At 36.2% G+C, this 14135-nt stretch overlaps 1 protein-coding gene across 3 annotated transcripts in view; it reads right to left on the reverse strand.

Annotated features, from left to right (window-relative positions):
• The window catches only part of LOC145661745 (uncharacterized), a 575920-nt gene extending 566256 nt beyond the window's left edge, over window positions 1-9664 (reverse strand). For 2 of the 3 annotated variants that reach the window (XM_081727086.1, XM_081727082.1), the window contains exon 1: window positions 9164-9660. In XM_081727086.1, coding sequence (XP_081583212.1) covers window positions 9164-9311 — 148 coding nt within the window. In that variant the 5' untranslated portion in view covers window positions 9312-9660. Of the gene's footprint in view, window positions 1-9163 lie in introns of all 3 variants that reach the window. The other variant, XM_081727084.1, reaches the window with a different exon arrangement.
• Between the last annotated feature and the right edge of the window lie 4471 nt (window positions 9665-14135).

A 14135-nucleotide genomic window follows, 5' to 3' on the forward strand; every position in this document is an offset into this window, starting at 1 on the left:
CTCTAACGGAGAACAATTCTAATCTTCAATGTCCTATCATTTGCATAGCTTCCGTTGAGAGACACAAGTAATGCAGCATTAATAGCAAGCAAATTAGCTATAGAAGAGAGATAAACTAGAGTGGGTGTTAGACAGTGACGATTTCAAGGGGTGTCCATGGTGAAATTCGCCGCCCCTCAGAATTTCTAAATACCCTGGGACCATTTCCCCGATCGTGCTTAATCCGGATTACCACCAGTATTTTCGCACCCTTCGTATTGAAAGTTCCCTCCAACCAGGGAAATCTTCTGAAATGATCACTAGGCAAAAGCGCCCATCAGGGGTCGCAAGGTGGGGCGCTCGCCCCCCTAAGAAGAAATTGTACTTGGGAATATGGAAAACCCAATAGAATTTTTACATTAGTTACACCAAAATTTGAAACTATATTTGAAATGTCGCTTATATTTGCTCCCCCCCTTGGAACCCACAACATGGGCACCCTTGTTACTAGGGTAGATTTTTTCCTTTGTCAACTATTAATGTTTGTGTATTTTTAAAAATCGTATAATGTTAGTACCGTACTTTATAATGTTAATTGTGACGATGGAAGTATTATGGCTTTAATTATTAGCGACTTTTTTTTTTACCCCAATTTGGAGTCATTTCATCTTTCATTTAGTGAATTTCTGTTTTGGCAACACTGCTGTCAAACTCTTGTAGCATGTTCCGGTCAATATCAGCATTTCATTTCATGCTCACTGCTGACTCCTAGCGGTGGAAAGTGGAAACACTGCGTGGAAGCTAAACTTTGAAAGTTTACCTTCCGTAGTGCATGTTTCACAATAACATGTATTTATTAGATTTTACAGAATAAATTTCTAAAATCGGGTCCCTCACTTTGACTTGCCCTGTATAATTGAATAGGATATTCGTAGTGTTTGTCTAATGTGGCGACAAACAACTTATGCACTTGAAATAAAAATAAAAACTGATTTCTTTTTTAAATTTAACATTTCATGGATATTCCCTTAAGGCTAAAAAGAGACGGTTGATTAACAGAAATGGATTAGTGTGAAAATAAATTCTTACGCACTGGAAATCGAACCCGGGACCACGCATATTTGAACTAGTGATAGAAATAAGCACAAATTAGTTTTGGAGAACGTATGTATATACAATCAAAAGTAGTATTTAACATTTTAACGCATCCATAATTTGCTGTATTACGGTCCCGACGCACTTCAAATATCTAGGATCAGTATTAACAGAGGAAAATCATATTCACGAAGAAATTAAATGTCGACTAAAAGCAGGGAATTCGTGTTACTATTCGGTTCAAAATCTCTTGTCGTCGCGAATTCTGTCGAGGAATCTGAATCTTAAAATACACAAAACGATAATCATGCCTGTTGTTCTGTATGGTTGCGAAACATGGTCGCTTACTCTGAAGGAAGAACATAGACTGAAAGCATTTGAGAACAAGATCCTGAGACGAATATTCGGACCCAAGAGGAACGGGAATGGCGGAAACTTCATAACGAGGAACTACATAATTTATATGGTTCACCCAACATTGTTAGGGTCGTCAAGTCTAGGAGGCTTAGGTGGGCGGGTCATGTAGCTAGAGTGGAAGAAAGTAGAAACGCTTTCAAAATCTTGAGTGGAAGACCTATCGGAAAACGACCATTAGGAAGACCTAGGCGCAGATGGGAGGACAATATTAGGATGGATCTCGCAGAGATTGGAATACAAAGTAGAAACTGGATGCAGTTAGCTAAGGATAGAAGTCAGTGGAGAGCTTTTGTGAACGCGGCATTGAACCTCCGGGTTCCATAGGCCATAGGGTTAGTTAGTTACTTAGTTATGTATATACAATTGTTTAGTAAAAAAAGGTTCATGAATTAAAATGCTGCAACGTTAAGATTGAGAATAAGAAATTTTTCAACCTCTTAGTCTGTACTTTTCTTTTCTTCAAAACACCTAAAATCAGTTAATCCTTTAGTATTCTCCTTAGCGAAATTCAAACATCAGCAGTTTCTAATGGAATTGATCCCACAAGCTATCTCAAAGCATATCAAGACGCTCGTTCTAAGAAGCTTCTTCCTGGAATGATATTCTATGGTTCTTCTTTGTAGATTTTTGGCCAAACTTTTACTTTTAAAAAAAAAAAAGCCACAAAATTATTCTTCAGCTTATTCTCTTCCTCTCTCTCTTTGTTTTCTTCTACTTCTTCTGATTTTTGGCTTGTTCCCGTCGGCACTTCAAGATGAAACTTTTCCCCTTCCAGCTCCTTCGTATCTTGCAGCTTCTCTTTTCTCACCCTCCCGTACCAATCGAGTGGGATTGTGTAATTCAATAAAGGCCACCACCAAATTCAGAAACCACACGAGGAAAAGCTAGTTTGCTTGCAACAGTAAAGGCGAATATGACGACCGTACACATCAAACAAACGCTTCTACTAATAACATTGTAAAAGCCAAGCAAAAACTGGAAGATTCTATAGAGAAACAAGGGAAAACGGAAGTTGTTGAGCCTATAGCTTGCTGAAAGGGATATTAAAGAATATGAAGTAAATACATGTATAGCAACAAATACATTTTTTAAATTTTTTTCTTTATAATATTTCCGACACTTGTATACCAGTACCTTCTTTCCAGATGTATTTGTCGTGTATAATGCGCATCTTTTTGACGACTTATTTTAGAGAAAATAAAGATGCGCATTATACACGGTTAGTACTGACTTTCTGTATTTTGTATTCTTGTGCAACACTAAGGTTATTGGCGGGTATAGAGACGATCATACAACTTGCACAGTATAAGCTGTTCCCATCACACTCATTTCACCTCCAAGAAGCTGTATTACAGAGCTGTGCCACTGACTCCGTCCATGGGTAGTACTAACTTCTTAATTCATATTAAGTGTTCATTCGTTAGAAATGATATTACTGAAATAAACAATAACGGCTTTCTTATACAAATTACCGGTAATGCCGCCTGCCAATACGACAACCGGATTTTTTAAGCTTACTATTGCAACGAAAGCAATTGTTGGTTAAGCGTAAATGAAACGAATAGCAACGTATTGTTAACAGGTGCGATCCCAGAAAGTTTTGGTGAGAGGGGTCCAACCTTGTTGGGGGAGCTCCAACACTATAAGCCAGTGGTTCTCAAACTTGTTGTTACCGCGACCCACATTAAATATTAAAAAGTACTTTGTGGCCCACCTACTTTTATTCAAATACTCAGTTCATTCTACGTAATAGTGGTATTTCAAACCAATTAAATTTTGTAAATTATATCTCTAATTTTTCCATATGAAGGTAACACAGAGCTAACACAATTCTCAACGCAATGCCCTACCTCGTGACAGATTTTAACTTACCTATTCTCTTCCATCCTAACCCAGTATCCCTACTGACTGTACAACAGAGCAGGACACTAAGTAACCACTTACTCTTCACCTAATTAACAAACGCTTTCAGTTTTCATTTTTTGAGTGGTACTTAGTTTACAACATATGTTTCTGCATCAAAATAAAATTTTCACAATTAAAAGGAAAAAACTTCTCGCGGCCTACCCCTCCCCCAAAAAAGGCCTGCGACCCACCAATGGGTCGCGACCCACACTTTGAGAAACACTGTTATAAGCCACTATGTCTGCAGTATGTAGTATTGAACAGGTATTATTCTGCACCCGGAAGGACGACAAATAATTGTAGAATACAGGGGTGTAGTTGCACCTACACTTGAAGAAAATGAAATGAAATCTTTCCGCTTAACGCCCCACGATTATGCCCTGTAGGCTAAGGGAGACGGATGATGAAAGGAAGTGAATGATGATAGAATAATCAGTGGAATGAGAATGTAGGAGGAAACGGGAGTACCCGAGAAAACTCACGGACACGATGTTGTCCACCACAAACTTACTTTATCGGGGATCGAACCAGGAATACCCCTCGCACCAGAGGTAAGCGCTCTGCCACTCAGTCATCATGTCCCCCTAAGACATTTGAAGGGAAAAAATATATTACGACCAGAGAGATCGACTTAGATCAGAAGAAAATGTTAATGAAAGCATGTGTCTGCAGTGTGGCGATATATGGATATGAGATATAGATTCTAGGAGAAGAAAAAATGGAGAATTAGAGCTTTAAAAGTACCATAGAATTCTGAAAATGAGATGGGTGAATACAGTATTAAATAAAAGAGTGTTGGAAATACGTAGTAGGAGACAAAAGTAGTATACTGAAGGCTATTTCGATGAAAAAACATATATAGAATGATAGAGCATATTTTGAGAAGCGGAGGTATCACAATATTACCTATGGAAGCAAAGATAGAAGGAAAAATACTTACGTTAGAGGAAGGACGTGATTGAAATAAGGACCAAAAAATAAGATATGTAAGGAGAAAAAACTAGAATGAAATTAAGAATATGGCTCAGGATAGAAAAGAATGGGAAGCTGTGTCAAAACACAGTATTAACTATGGAAACAAAGGCAAAGGGAAAAATATTTAGAGAAAGGATGTGACTGAAATAAGGACTAACAAATAAAAGATATAGGGAAGAAAAATTACAATGAAATGAAGGACATGGCTGAGGATAGAAAAGAATGGGAAGCTGTGCCAAAACCACAGTATTATTTATTCAAGCAAAGGCAGAAGGAAAAGTACTTAGAGGAAGGACGCAATTGAAATATTCACTAAAAACCAAAGATGTAGGGAAGAACAACTACAATGAAATTAAGAATATGACTCAGGATAGAGAAGAATGGGAAAATGCGTCAAACCAATCAAAATATTATTGACTCACGAAGAAGAAGGTAAATTAGTAGAAAAAGATATCATGAGTATCTTACGTATCTACCAGAGACGACAAAATTAAGCCTTTAATTTAGGTTATTTTCCGTAAATTACGGAAGACATCTTGTTAAAAGTTATTCGAAAGATTCTCAGAACTTGAAGTTAGTGATTTGCCTCTAAAAATCAATTATGTCGTGATCTTAAATTGAGTAAATAAGTTAACTAAATAAGACTTCTGATATTCCATCCGTGGTTACTTTATTAGGTAATTGTTTGAAACGCAGTCAGTGCGTTTGTTAGTCTGTTAATTAAAATAAAGATGAATGGAATATCAAACGTCTTGTTTATTGACTTACAAGCATCTCCTTAAAAATTAAGAAATATGTAAGTTTATTTTCTTCTTTGCTTTAGTGTTATCAACAAAAACAATCAAATTTCACGTTAGATATTTGATGTTTCAGCTGCGATTCTCCCCAGTGCATTACTGACTCTCATGCAAAACTCTCTCGTAACTATATAGTTACCGCACATACCTTCGGCACTGGAAACCCGGGTTCGGTTTCAGACGGGAGCTTATGTGGTTCAGATCCCACGTTAAACAATCCACGTCCCACATAACCTCGGTGCTGAAACGGACGCTAAACCACAATGTAACAACGAATCAATCTCATGAAAGTAGTTAAAAAATAATGATATTTGATTTTGTTGACGATTCTTTGGACAGTGAAACACTACTTGGAATCATATATATATATATGTCGTTCAGTATTATGTCGTGTAAGTTTTACGTTTTGATTTCTATTTGCTAACAAGTAGCAATGTCATGTGTACACCACGTGAAGAAGTTTGGTTAGAATTTTGAAAGCAACTGAATAATATGAACCAACCTGACTGTTAGGTACAGTTGGAATCCACATAATCATAATCGATAATGGCCCCTATAGGAATACATGGAGGCAATATCGGATCAACTGGATAGATTACCTCCATCAGCGGACTCGATTCGTAACTTTTCACTCCGTACATCCTTGCTAAAATTGATTATGATCCATCAAGTAGCTCTCGATTTATTTTTGTGTGTATTTGTCCCGAACGGATGGACATAATATTGCTTTGTAAACCACTTCTTAACAAAAATTATATCGCCAATAAAATATGTTATTGACCTTCGTGCATCAATACAAATGGTCAATCATCATCTCTGCCCCACACTCCTAGTTCATGCAAGGAACAATTTTATTTTATGCAAGCATACACAACAAAAATAGTGAATAACAATATGTAAATCTGCTACATCTTTTATACCATAAGTACTGAGCAATAAACATTTTTCAGCTTGTCTCATCTCAACGTCTCTAAAATAGAAATTTATAGATGCAATTTACATAAATACGCAGTTGAGTGTCCAGAAGAGAAGAAACGAAAAACACATGAACGTTGGCTGAAATTTTGAAGTTATACGAGTATTTACATAAAATGTGTTAACTCCGAAAGTAAAGATTTATTAAAATTGAATATCCATTAAGTACCTAAATCAATGCTTTTTTTTTTTTTTTTTTTTTTTTTTTTTTTTATAAAGTATGTTCCGGAACTTGGTTCCTGATTATGAATGGTATTGTAATCAAGTCTTTCTGATGACCTGGATGTTCTCAATCTGCGTTGTTTAAAATCTGAAATGATGTAAAGTTAGTCTTCTAATATTTCTAATTTAATTTAATAATAAAATAACCCTGCTAGTATATCTAAACTATCTGTAATAATAAAACATTATGAATAATTTGTACAAAGTTGGTAGTTCGGAATTCCAACTGACCTGTATTTTACCGGCTGATCGGTATTTTTGTCAGGTTCAACTATATATTTCAAAGTTTAAAATAAAGTAGTTTTTTAAATCTGTTTTGAGAATTATAAGTGTGCCTATAATTTTATTTTTCAACGTTGGATACCCAACTTGTAGTGTATATTAAACTAACAGAATAGTTTATTTTTATTAACGTGTTACTTTTATGTATGGGAAGTCTCTTGTTTATTTTGTGGTTTTACGTCTACTATTCTATTAAATTTATTAGTAATTTACAGTAAGAAACTGCAATATAAAAGCAGAGGGGGCCCGTCGTATGACGTCAAGCCAACAACAGGTCGTTTTTCTCTTTGTGACATAAGCAGCGCAGTTTTACATTGTGTGACGCTTTATAACTCTGTAGTCAAGAAATAATATTCTTAGATTTTTAGTATATGTTATATTGAAGGCTAGTTGTACGATATAGAATTATTTAACTAGGATAAAATTCATGGTTAACTCTAAAACTTTACCTTGTGCAAATGTAAGACAAATATCAAACAATAGACCACATCGGCTGAACAAAATTACAGTATCCTACAAGACGGAAGAAAGAAAACAAGAAGGAAACGAACCGCTATCCCCAAATAAAATATAGCGTTATTTTATTCTGATTTCATGTAAAAAGCCCCGTATTTAAAGCCTACATTAATCGTCCAGGTCGGTGTCAAATATACAAACAAGAGAGAACAAAATAGAGCAGGTAACTAGTTGTCGATACCTGGGTAGTTAGTGACGATATGAAGTGCGAACGTGAAATAAAAGCAAGGATACAAATGACAAAGGAAGCGTTCGGGATGAGGAAAAATCTGTTTTGTTGTACCTTAAATAAAGAATTGAGAAAAAGACTCATAAAATGCTTTGTGTGGGGTTTTGTTCTGTATGGAACAGAAACATGGATATTACGCAAAAATGACGAAAAACGACTGGCAACCTTTGAAATGTGAGTGTGAAGAAAAATGAAGAGAATTAGTTGGATCGAACGGAAGACGATTGAGAAGGTGTTAGAAATGGTGAGGCAGAAAAACAAATCAGTTTTAGATTTTATTCGGAAAAGGAAGAAAAATTGGTTTTGACATTGGCTAAGAAGGAACTGTGTTGTGAGGGATATGCAAAAAGCTATGGTAGCAGGAAAGAGAAGGAGGGGGAAGGCAAAAATTGATGGACAATAGCAAAACAGAAAAATCGTACGTAAAGACGACATGTCAGCGGAAGACCATAGAACATGGAAGCTTCTCAGTTACGGCAAGTGACGCCAATAACGACAGAATACCTATGATGGTGATGAATTGTCCAAAAGGCGACCCCCCTTCCGCCCCAAACGATCGTTCTGGATCCAATTATGAACATCTTCCCTATATATTGCCCTTGTTTTTTTTTTTTTTTTTTTTTTAAGTCAAGAGAAGAACGAAGATAATATGCGAAATATGTGTTGATATTTGTATTATTTCTCCCTTTATCTCTTACGCATGTATTTTAAATTTCAGATTTTCTTGATAGCATTCCAGACTTACAACAATTTTACTCAAGCTTTCAAGATAAGTCTCTAGGTTTGTCATACTTTGGGCCTATGTTCAAAGTTATTATTATTATTATTATTTTAAATTAAAATATTCCATAGAAATGAATACCACTGAATAGTATTGGTTTTGTTCATACGGAAATGTTTTGTGTGGGTATTTTCTACTGGATCAGACTGAAGATTTAGAGCTAATGAAGAGAAATAGCTTTCGTTGAGGTATTAAAAGTCTTTTCACGCCTGACGTAACCCTTGTACAGCTTTCTCAGAAAGCACCGACTTGCCTATTTTATAACAGACAGAGCCACCTACACAGAGCACATGTTATATATAACCCAACATTCCAATGCCAGACAAAACAACAAACAACCGGCGTTCTAGTAGTTTTAGTTGTTGTTTTTTTTTTTTAATCCGTCACTACATTTCTTGTACAGGAGACGTACAACATGAGACTTTCTTTTTACCTTTTTTTACGTTTTTTTTTTTGTAGCTTAAACGAAAAAAAAAAACGAAGCTAGTGATCCGGCAGTTGCTCTGTTGTTTGGAAATTCTCTGGCAACATTAGTACAGCTCTTAGGGAATTCCTTGAAATAGTAGAAGCCTCTCAGACATTTTATCAAATGCTGAGAGTTTGGATGGAATTTGACAGTCTGTGATTGCGCTTTGAAATTAGTGCTGGGTCACCCACCTTATTGGTGTCATTCCTGGTTTGAATTCAGCCAAGTTTTGTTAAAGTAAGAAAAAAAAGATGTGCTTTTTGTTGTCAAATTCACAGAGTAGAAAAATCCTCACAAACAATCCAATTGTTTTCCACGTCAAGGTTTAAAATGCTTTCTGCCAGGTGTGGTAGAAAAACACTGTTTTCGTTCTTTTTGGCGCATTACCGTCACATCAATTTACATGCTATTTTGTTGCAAATTTCTTTTGTTTAAAAGAGAACTTGTTCTTCAAGCATGCAAAAAAACGAAACAAAAAAGTAAATAATTAAATAAATAAATAAATAAACAAGGCAAGTACTGACCAAATGGATCCACTCGATAAATTTGTTCGCAAGTCGCCATTTCCACAGGCAACGTGATCAGGAGGAATATAAACAGTACCACTAATTCTGAGCCAGAATTACTGCACCAGTGTTTTCGATACATTCGTATTATAAAATGTAATAACATGGCTTTCGGGAAAAGGATGGGGGTAAAAACTATAATACGCTACCGCGGTAGGTAGCGATAATACACTTTACTTCACGAAACACCTTTTGATGTTATGCTTGTATCTTCCTCCCACCAAAACTGAATACATCGCCGCTGTGTTGGACCTCACAAAAGACGCGCCGCGCTCAGCAACAATTTTATTTTAGACAATATTTGACCCCTACTATTACTAGTAGCACTACTATCACAGTCGCCAGACGCAAGCTTGGTTTGCTGGCACTTCCTCAGCGCGCTCTCACAGTTCATAACAGCGGAATGCTACAACAAGGGAGCATCGTACCGTATCCATAGCACTAGTTATAAAGTAGATGTCATTTGTGTGTGTCCCCGTCCCGCAATCTACGTTCATCCAACTTTTTTTTTCTTTACTGTATATGTTTGTTTTTATTTCTCTCTAAAGACAACAAGCCCCCTCTTCTCTCATCTTTTGCCCCTTCTTGCACCGTTACTTCTTGAGTATTTTTTTTTCTCTTTTTCCTTGCTTGCTGCTTGGGATTTGATGAGGGCTAAAAATATCAAGAACAACGTATTTAAACTCTCTCTCTCTCTTCTTCTTCTTTCTTCCTTATTGTACACACAAACACAAGCTCCCGGCAGAAGACACGAGTAGAAGCTGTTAAATAAATGCCGGCTTGTCATATGTAATTTACGAAAGGGAAAACTGGGCCAAAAATGTAAAGCCTCAAGATGGAGGTGATATGAAGGTAGATTTCAACAGCTTATAAAAAGAAAAAAGAAAAAATATATTACTACACATTGCAGCATTTACTTATGTTAGACAGAACGAAGATTTTTATATTAAATTAAACATGCTACGCCGCTATTAACCCTTTTAGGATTTCCACTTTTTGAGGTAAATTTTAGACTTTCACTCAAACAGCTACTGCTTCCTTACTCTTTACTGTAGAATCATGGTTTATGCCTTATTTTCTTCAGGATAAAGCATTCTTTCCAATGGTACCACAAGTTTGTCCCTATTGTGCACCAGTAACGGGAACATTTGAAGAAACCGGATTTTTTGAACTTTTATTCGAAATTTTTGGGCCCCTCTGGCCCGGGCTTGGGTTAACGTAGGGATCTGATTTTTTAAAAAAATACGTAGTTATGTACAAAATAAATGTGCAAAGTTTCAATCTGATATCTGGGAAACTAAAGGTGTGAAAAATTTTCAAAAGACAAAGTCACGCCCCTCTGCCCCATTTGGCGCCGCCAAGTTGACCGCCCGTTTGCAAAATGCATCTGGGGTCTTCTTTAGTCCATTTTTGACTTTACCAATAAAAAACTGGCTTAAATACCTGTTATAAAACCTAAATAAGTGATCAAAGACAACACTACGCCATGGTATGTAAGGATACCATAAATCCTACAAGGGTTAAACCGATTGTACGTAAATAAACTTTCTTCTTACTTCTTTAATCCTTACCGGCATGCCTTCGCCTCAATGGAAAACATGGATTTTATATGCTGGAATTAGTGATGCTCATGAGACGGGAAATGGGGTTTTCTCGTCTCGTCTCGTCTCGATTCTCGAAAAGGTTTCCTCGTCTCGTTTTATAAGTTTTTGATCAAAATTTATGACCTGATTTATTTTTCTTTACTTCATCTAAAAATTATCAAAATTCTTCCCTGTAAGAAGAGGTTCACAAATAAGTGATATAATAGCATTAAAACTATATTTATTACTGGAGTATATTCAGTGATGTTATTCTATTTTTTTTAACAACTGCTTCTGTAGATATCTGTCTATGTATCTATCGAGAGAGAGAGAGAGACAGAGATAGTAGATAAATAGAACACCTAGTAGACAACTTTTTTGGGGAACAAACCGTACAAGATAGATAAAAGCCTTTTTTTTTTTTTTTTTTTTTTTACTGGATACCACAAGTGACGAGTAGAGACCTACACAGAATCCTAATACAAGGTGGTGTGACGAAATTATGTAGCACTGCAAATATCTTGGAAACGCATTATCCAAGATAGATGGTTGTCAAAAAGTACTGGAAAGACCTTAATCCAGCAATGGATCGACAAATGTTGACAATGCGTTCAAATATAAATAACCCATTCATATGGGCCCAGTTCTCACTCTTGATATCTGACCGTGACATTAAGAAATAAACGTTTGTACCTTGTTCTGAGCGATTATATATATATATAACTCTGTAGCTGTAAGAATTTCTAAAAACAAAGATAGTTAAACTAAAATTTACTGTACCTGGGCATAACTCGGTAAAAATTTGCTGTTATGTCTGGGTATAATAAATAGTTCTGCGAACTGGAAATATTTTAACAACCGGTTCTAGCAACCGGTGCGAACCAGCTGAATAGCATCACAGATTATGTTGTGTACTGGCTTGAGAATTTTTAAGCCGTTGATGAATGCTCTTTCATTGTGTTCGTATACTCACTTTATCAATATACGATTCTTTATACTATGAAATGTGTAACACTAAAAAAGTATTTGAGATCTTAGACGTGGGTAAACTAGTATTGTTCACGAAACTCATGAAATATTTCGTCTCATCTCGATTGTCGTCTCGAAAATGAGACATGGAATGTAATGTTTCTTGCCTCTTTCAAATTAAAAAAAAATGTGCTTCTCGTCTCGTGGGGAATACTAGCAGCTGTCATTTTCAGGAACACTAAATAATAACAATAGGTAAGGTTAAATTGGAGTTTAACATCCCTTTCAGCTTCGAGACAGAATAACACGAAACCTACAGCTTAAAATGGGATTTATACTATTTATATTACTCGGGTTCGTATCCGCGGCAAGTATCCCCTACAAGAAATTAAAACCCGGAACCACAGACAGAGAAAACGCGTGCTTTAGTCACTCGGCCAAGAACAGATAAATAATAACTAGGAATGCAATGGATGTACCCGATTGCAATGAAATGAGCTGAGCGAGCTTAAACTACGTAATCATTCCTGACCATTATGCAATAATAAATGCCATTTTTAATTGTTGACAAAAAAATCGCGTGAAAACTTTTTCCCCATGTTAAGTCTATGCAAGCGTTTTTCGGTGATTATTCCTCGATGGTACATCGGATTTTTGATTTCGACCTATGTTGTCACTCAGCACGACATACTCTATCAGCGTGCTAAGTTTGGTTGAGATCGGCCAAACGGTCTAGGAGGAAGCGTTTTTCGGTGATTATTCCTCGATGGTACATCGGATTTTTGATTTCAACCTATGTTGTCACTCAGCACGACATACTCTATCAGCGTGCTAAGTTTGGTTGAGATCGGCCAAACGGTCTAGGAGGAAGCGTTTTTCGGTGATTATTCCTCGATGGTACATCGGATTTTTGATTTCAACCTATGTTGTCACTCAGCACGACATACTCTATCAGCGTGCTAAGTTTGGTTGAGATCGGCCAAACGGTCTAGGAGGAAGCGTTTTTCGGTGATTATTCCTCGATGGTACATCGGATTTTTGATTTCGACCTATGTTGTCACTCAGCACGACATACTCTATCACCGTGCTAAGTTTGGTTGAGATCGGCCAAACGGTCTAGGAGGAGTTCGCGGACAACCAAACGGCTAACCCGAGTATAAGAGCTTCGCTTCGCTCAGCTCAATAATTCTACAATATTCGTAGCATACAAGGAAAAAACTGTCCGAAGATGAGACATGTACCAATTAATAAATTTAGTTAAACGGGTCATGTATTTTATACCACTGGCTTCTCAGTCCAAATAAGGAAAAATGTAAATTTTACTTCATGAATATCTAACCAAAAGGAAGTACAAGTATGATACTCAATAACCTAAAATTGTCCATACGAATACAGAAAAGCAATAGAAATTGGATGACTGTTTTAATTTCACGCATAATAACGTAGATCAAGAGTAAAGAACTTTTTTCTTTTTTTTTGTTAACATCGTAATTGACTATATATTATACAGTGGTTGAAGATTGTCTGCTCAAATTTGGTCTTTGCGAACAGGTGTGCTGCTGACAGGCAGGGATTCCTCACCCCCTCATTGTAGGTGTGGTACAACAGAAAAAAAATCCTTGTAAAAATACGTAGACGTACTTAGCTCTAGTGTGATTTCTAACATTTATATAAATTAACCGTTTTGTGGCAAAGTTTATTCTTGAAAATTATGCTTAATTTGTTTTAAAGATGCTGCCACGGATATGGATCTACTCTTCTATGATAGCAGCGATGATAAATTCACTTATTCACTACATTCGAAGCAGTTGATGATTGAATCTCCCTCTGTGATAGTTCAAGTAAAGATACTGATACAGAGACGTTTTCTACTTCCAGAGCTACAATGAGGAACAATGGACAAAATGCCTAAGCTGCAATCGGTGGGCACATGATGGCTGCAGTGTTGCAGAATATTAATTTGATCTGTCCAGCATGTCATTTAACTTTTCCACTTTTTCTGAACCCCAGCAGTATTATTAGATGCCTAAAATAAAAGGTAGAACACTTACTTCCTATAAAATTGGCCAAACAACGAAACATGCATGAATAAATCCTCACCTGGCATCATATCCAGATAAAATTTATGTGGTATCTGCGAAAAGATCTTGAAACTAAAAAGAAATAATCAAAATCGGTACAACTAAGTTATACGTGAACAGTTTACAATAAAGTCGGCTAATTACCATATTAACACTGTCGGTCGTTGAGGAGTTTCAAAGTCTAGCTTCAAAGACAATCACCAAGTCAAATTGAAATTTATATGGATTCATTGGAAACTATGCCATTTCAAACAAAACAAAACAAAACAAAAAAAAGGAATCGTCAAAATCTGTGAA

Source organism: Thermobia domestica, chromosome 1 (assembly GCF_964235325.1).
Source record: "Thermobia domestica chromosome 1, izTheDome1.hap1.1, whole genome shotgun sequence".
NCBI lineage: Eukaryota > Metazoa > Arthropoda > Insecta > Zygentoma > Lepismatidae > Thermobia > Thermobia domestica.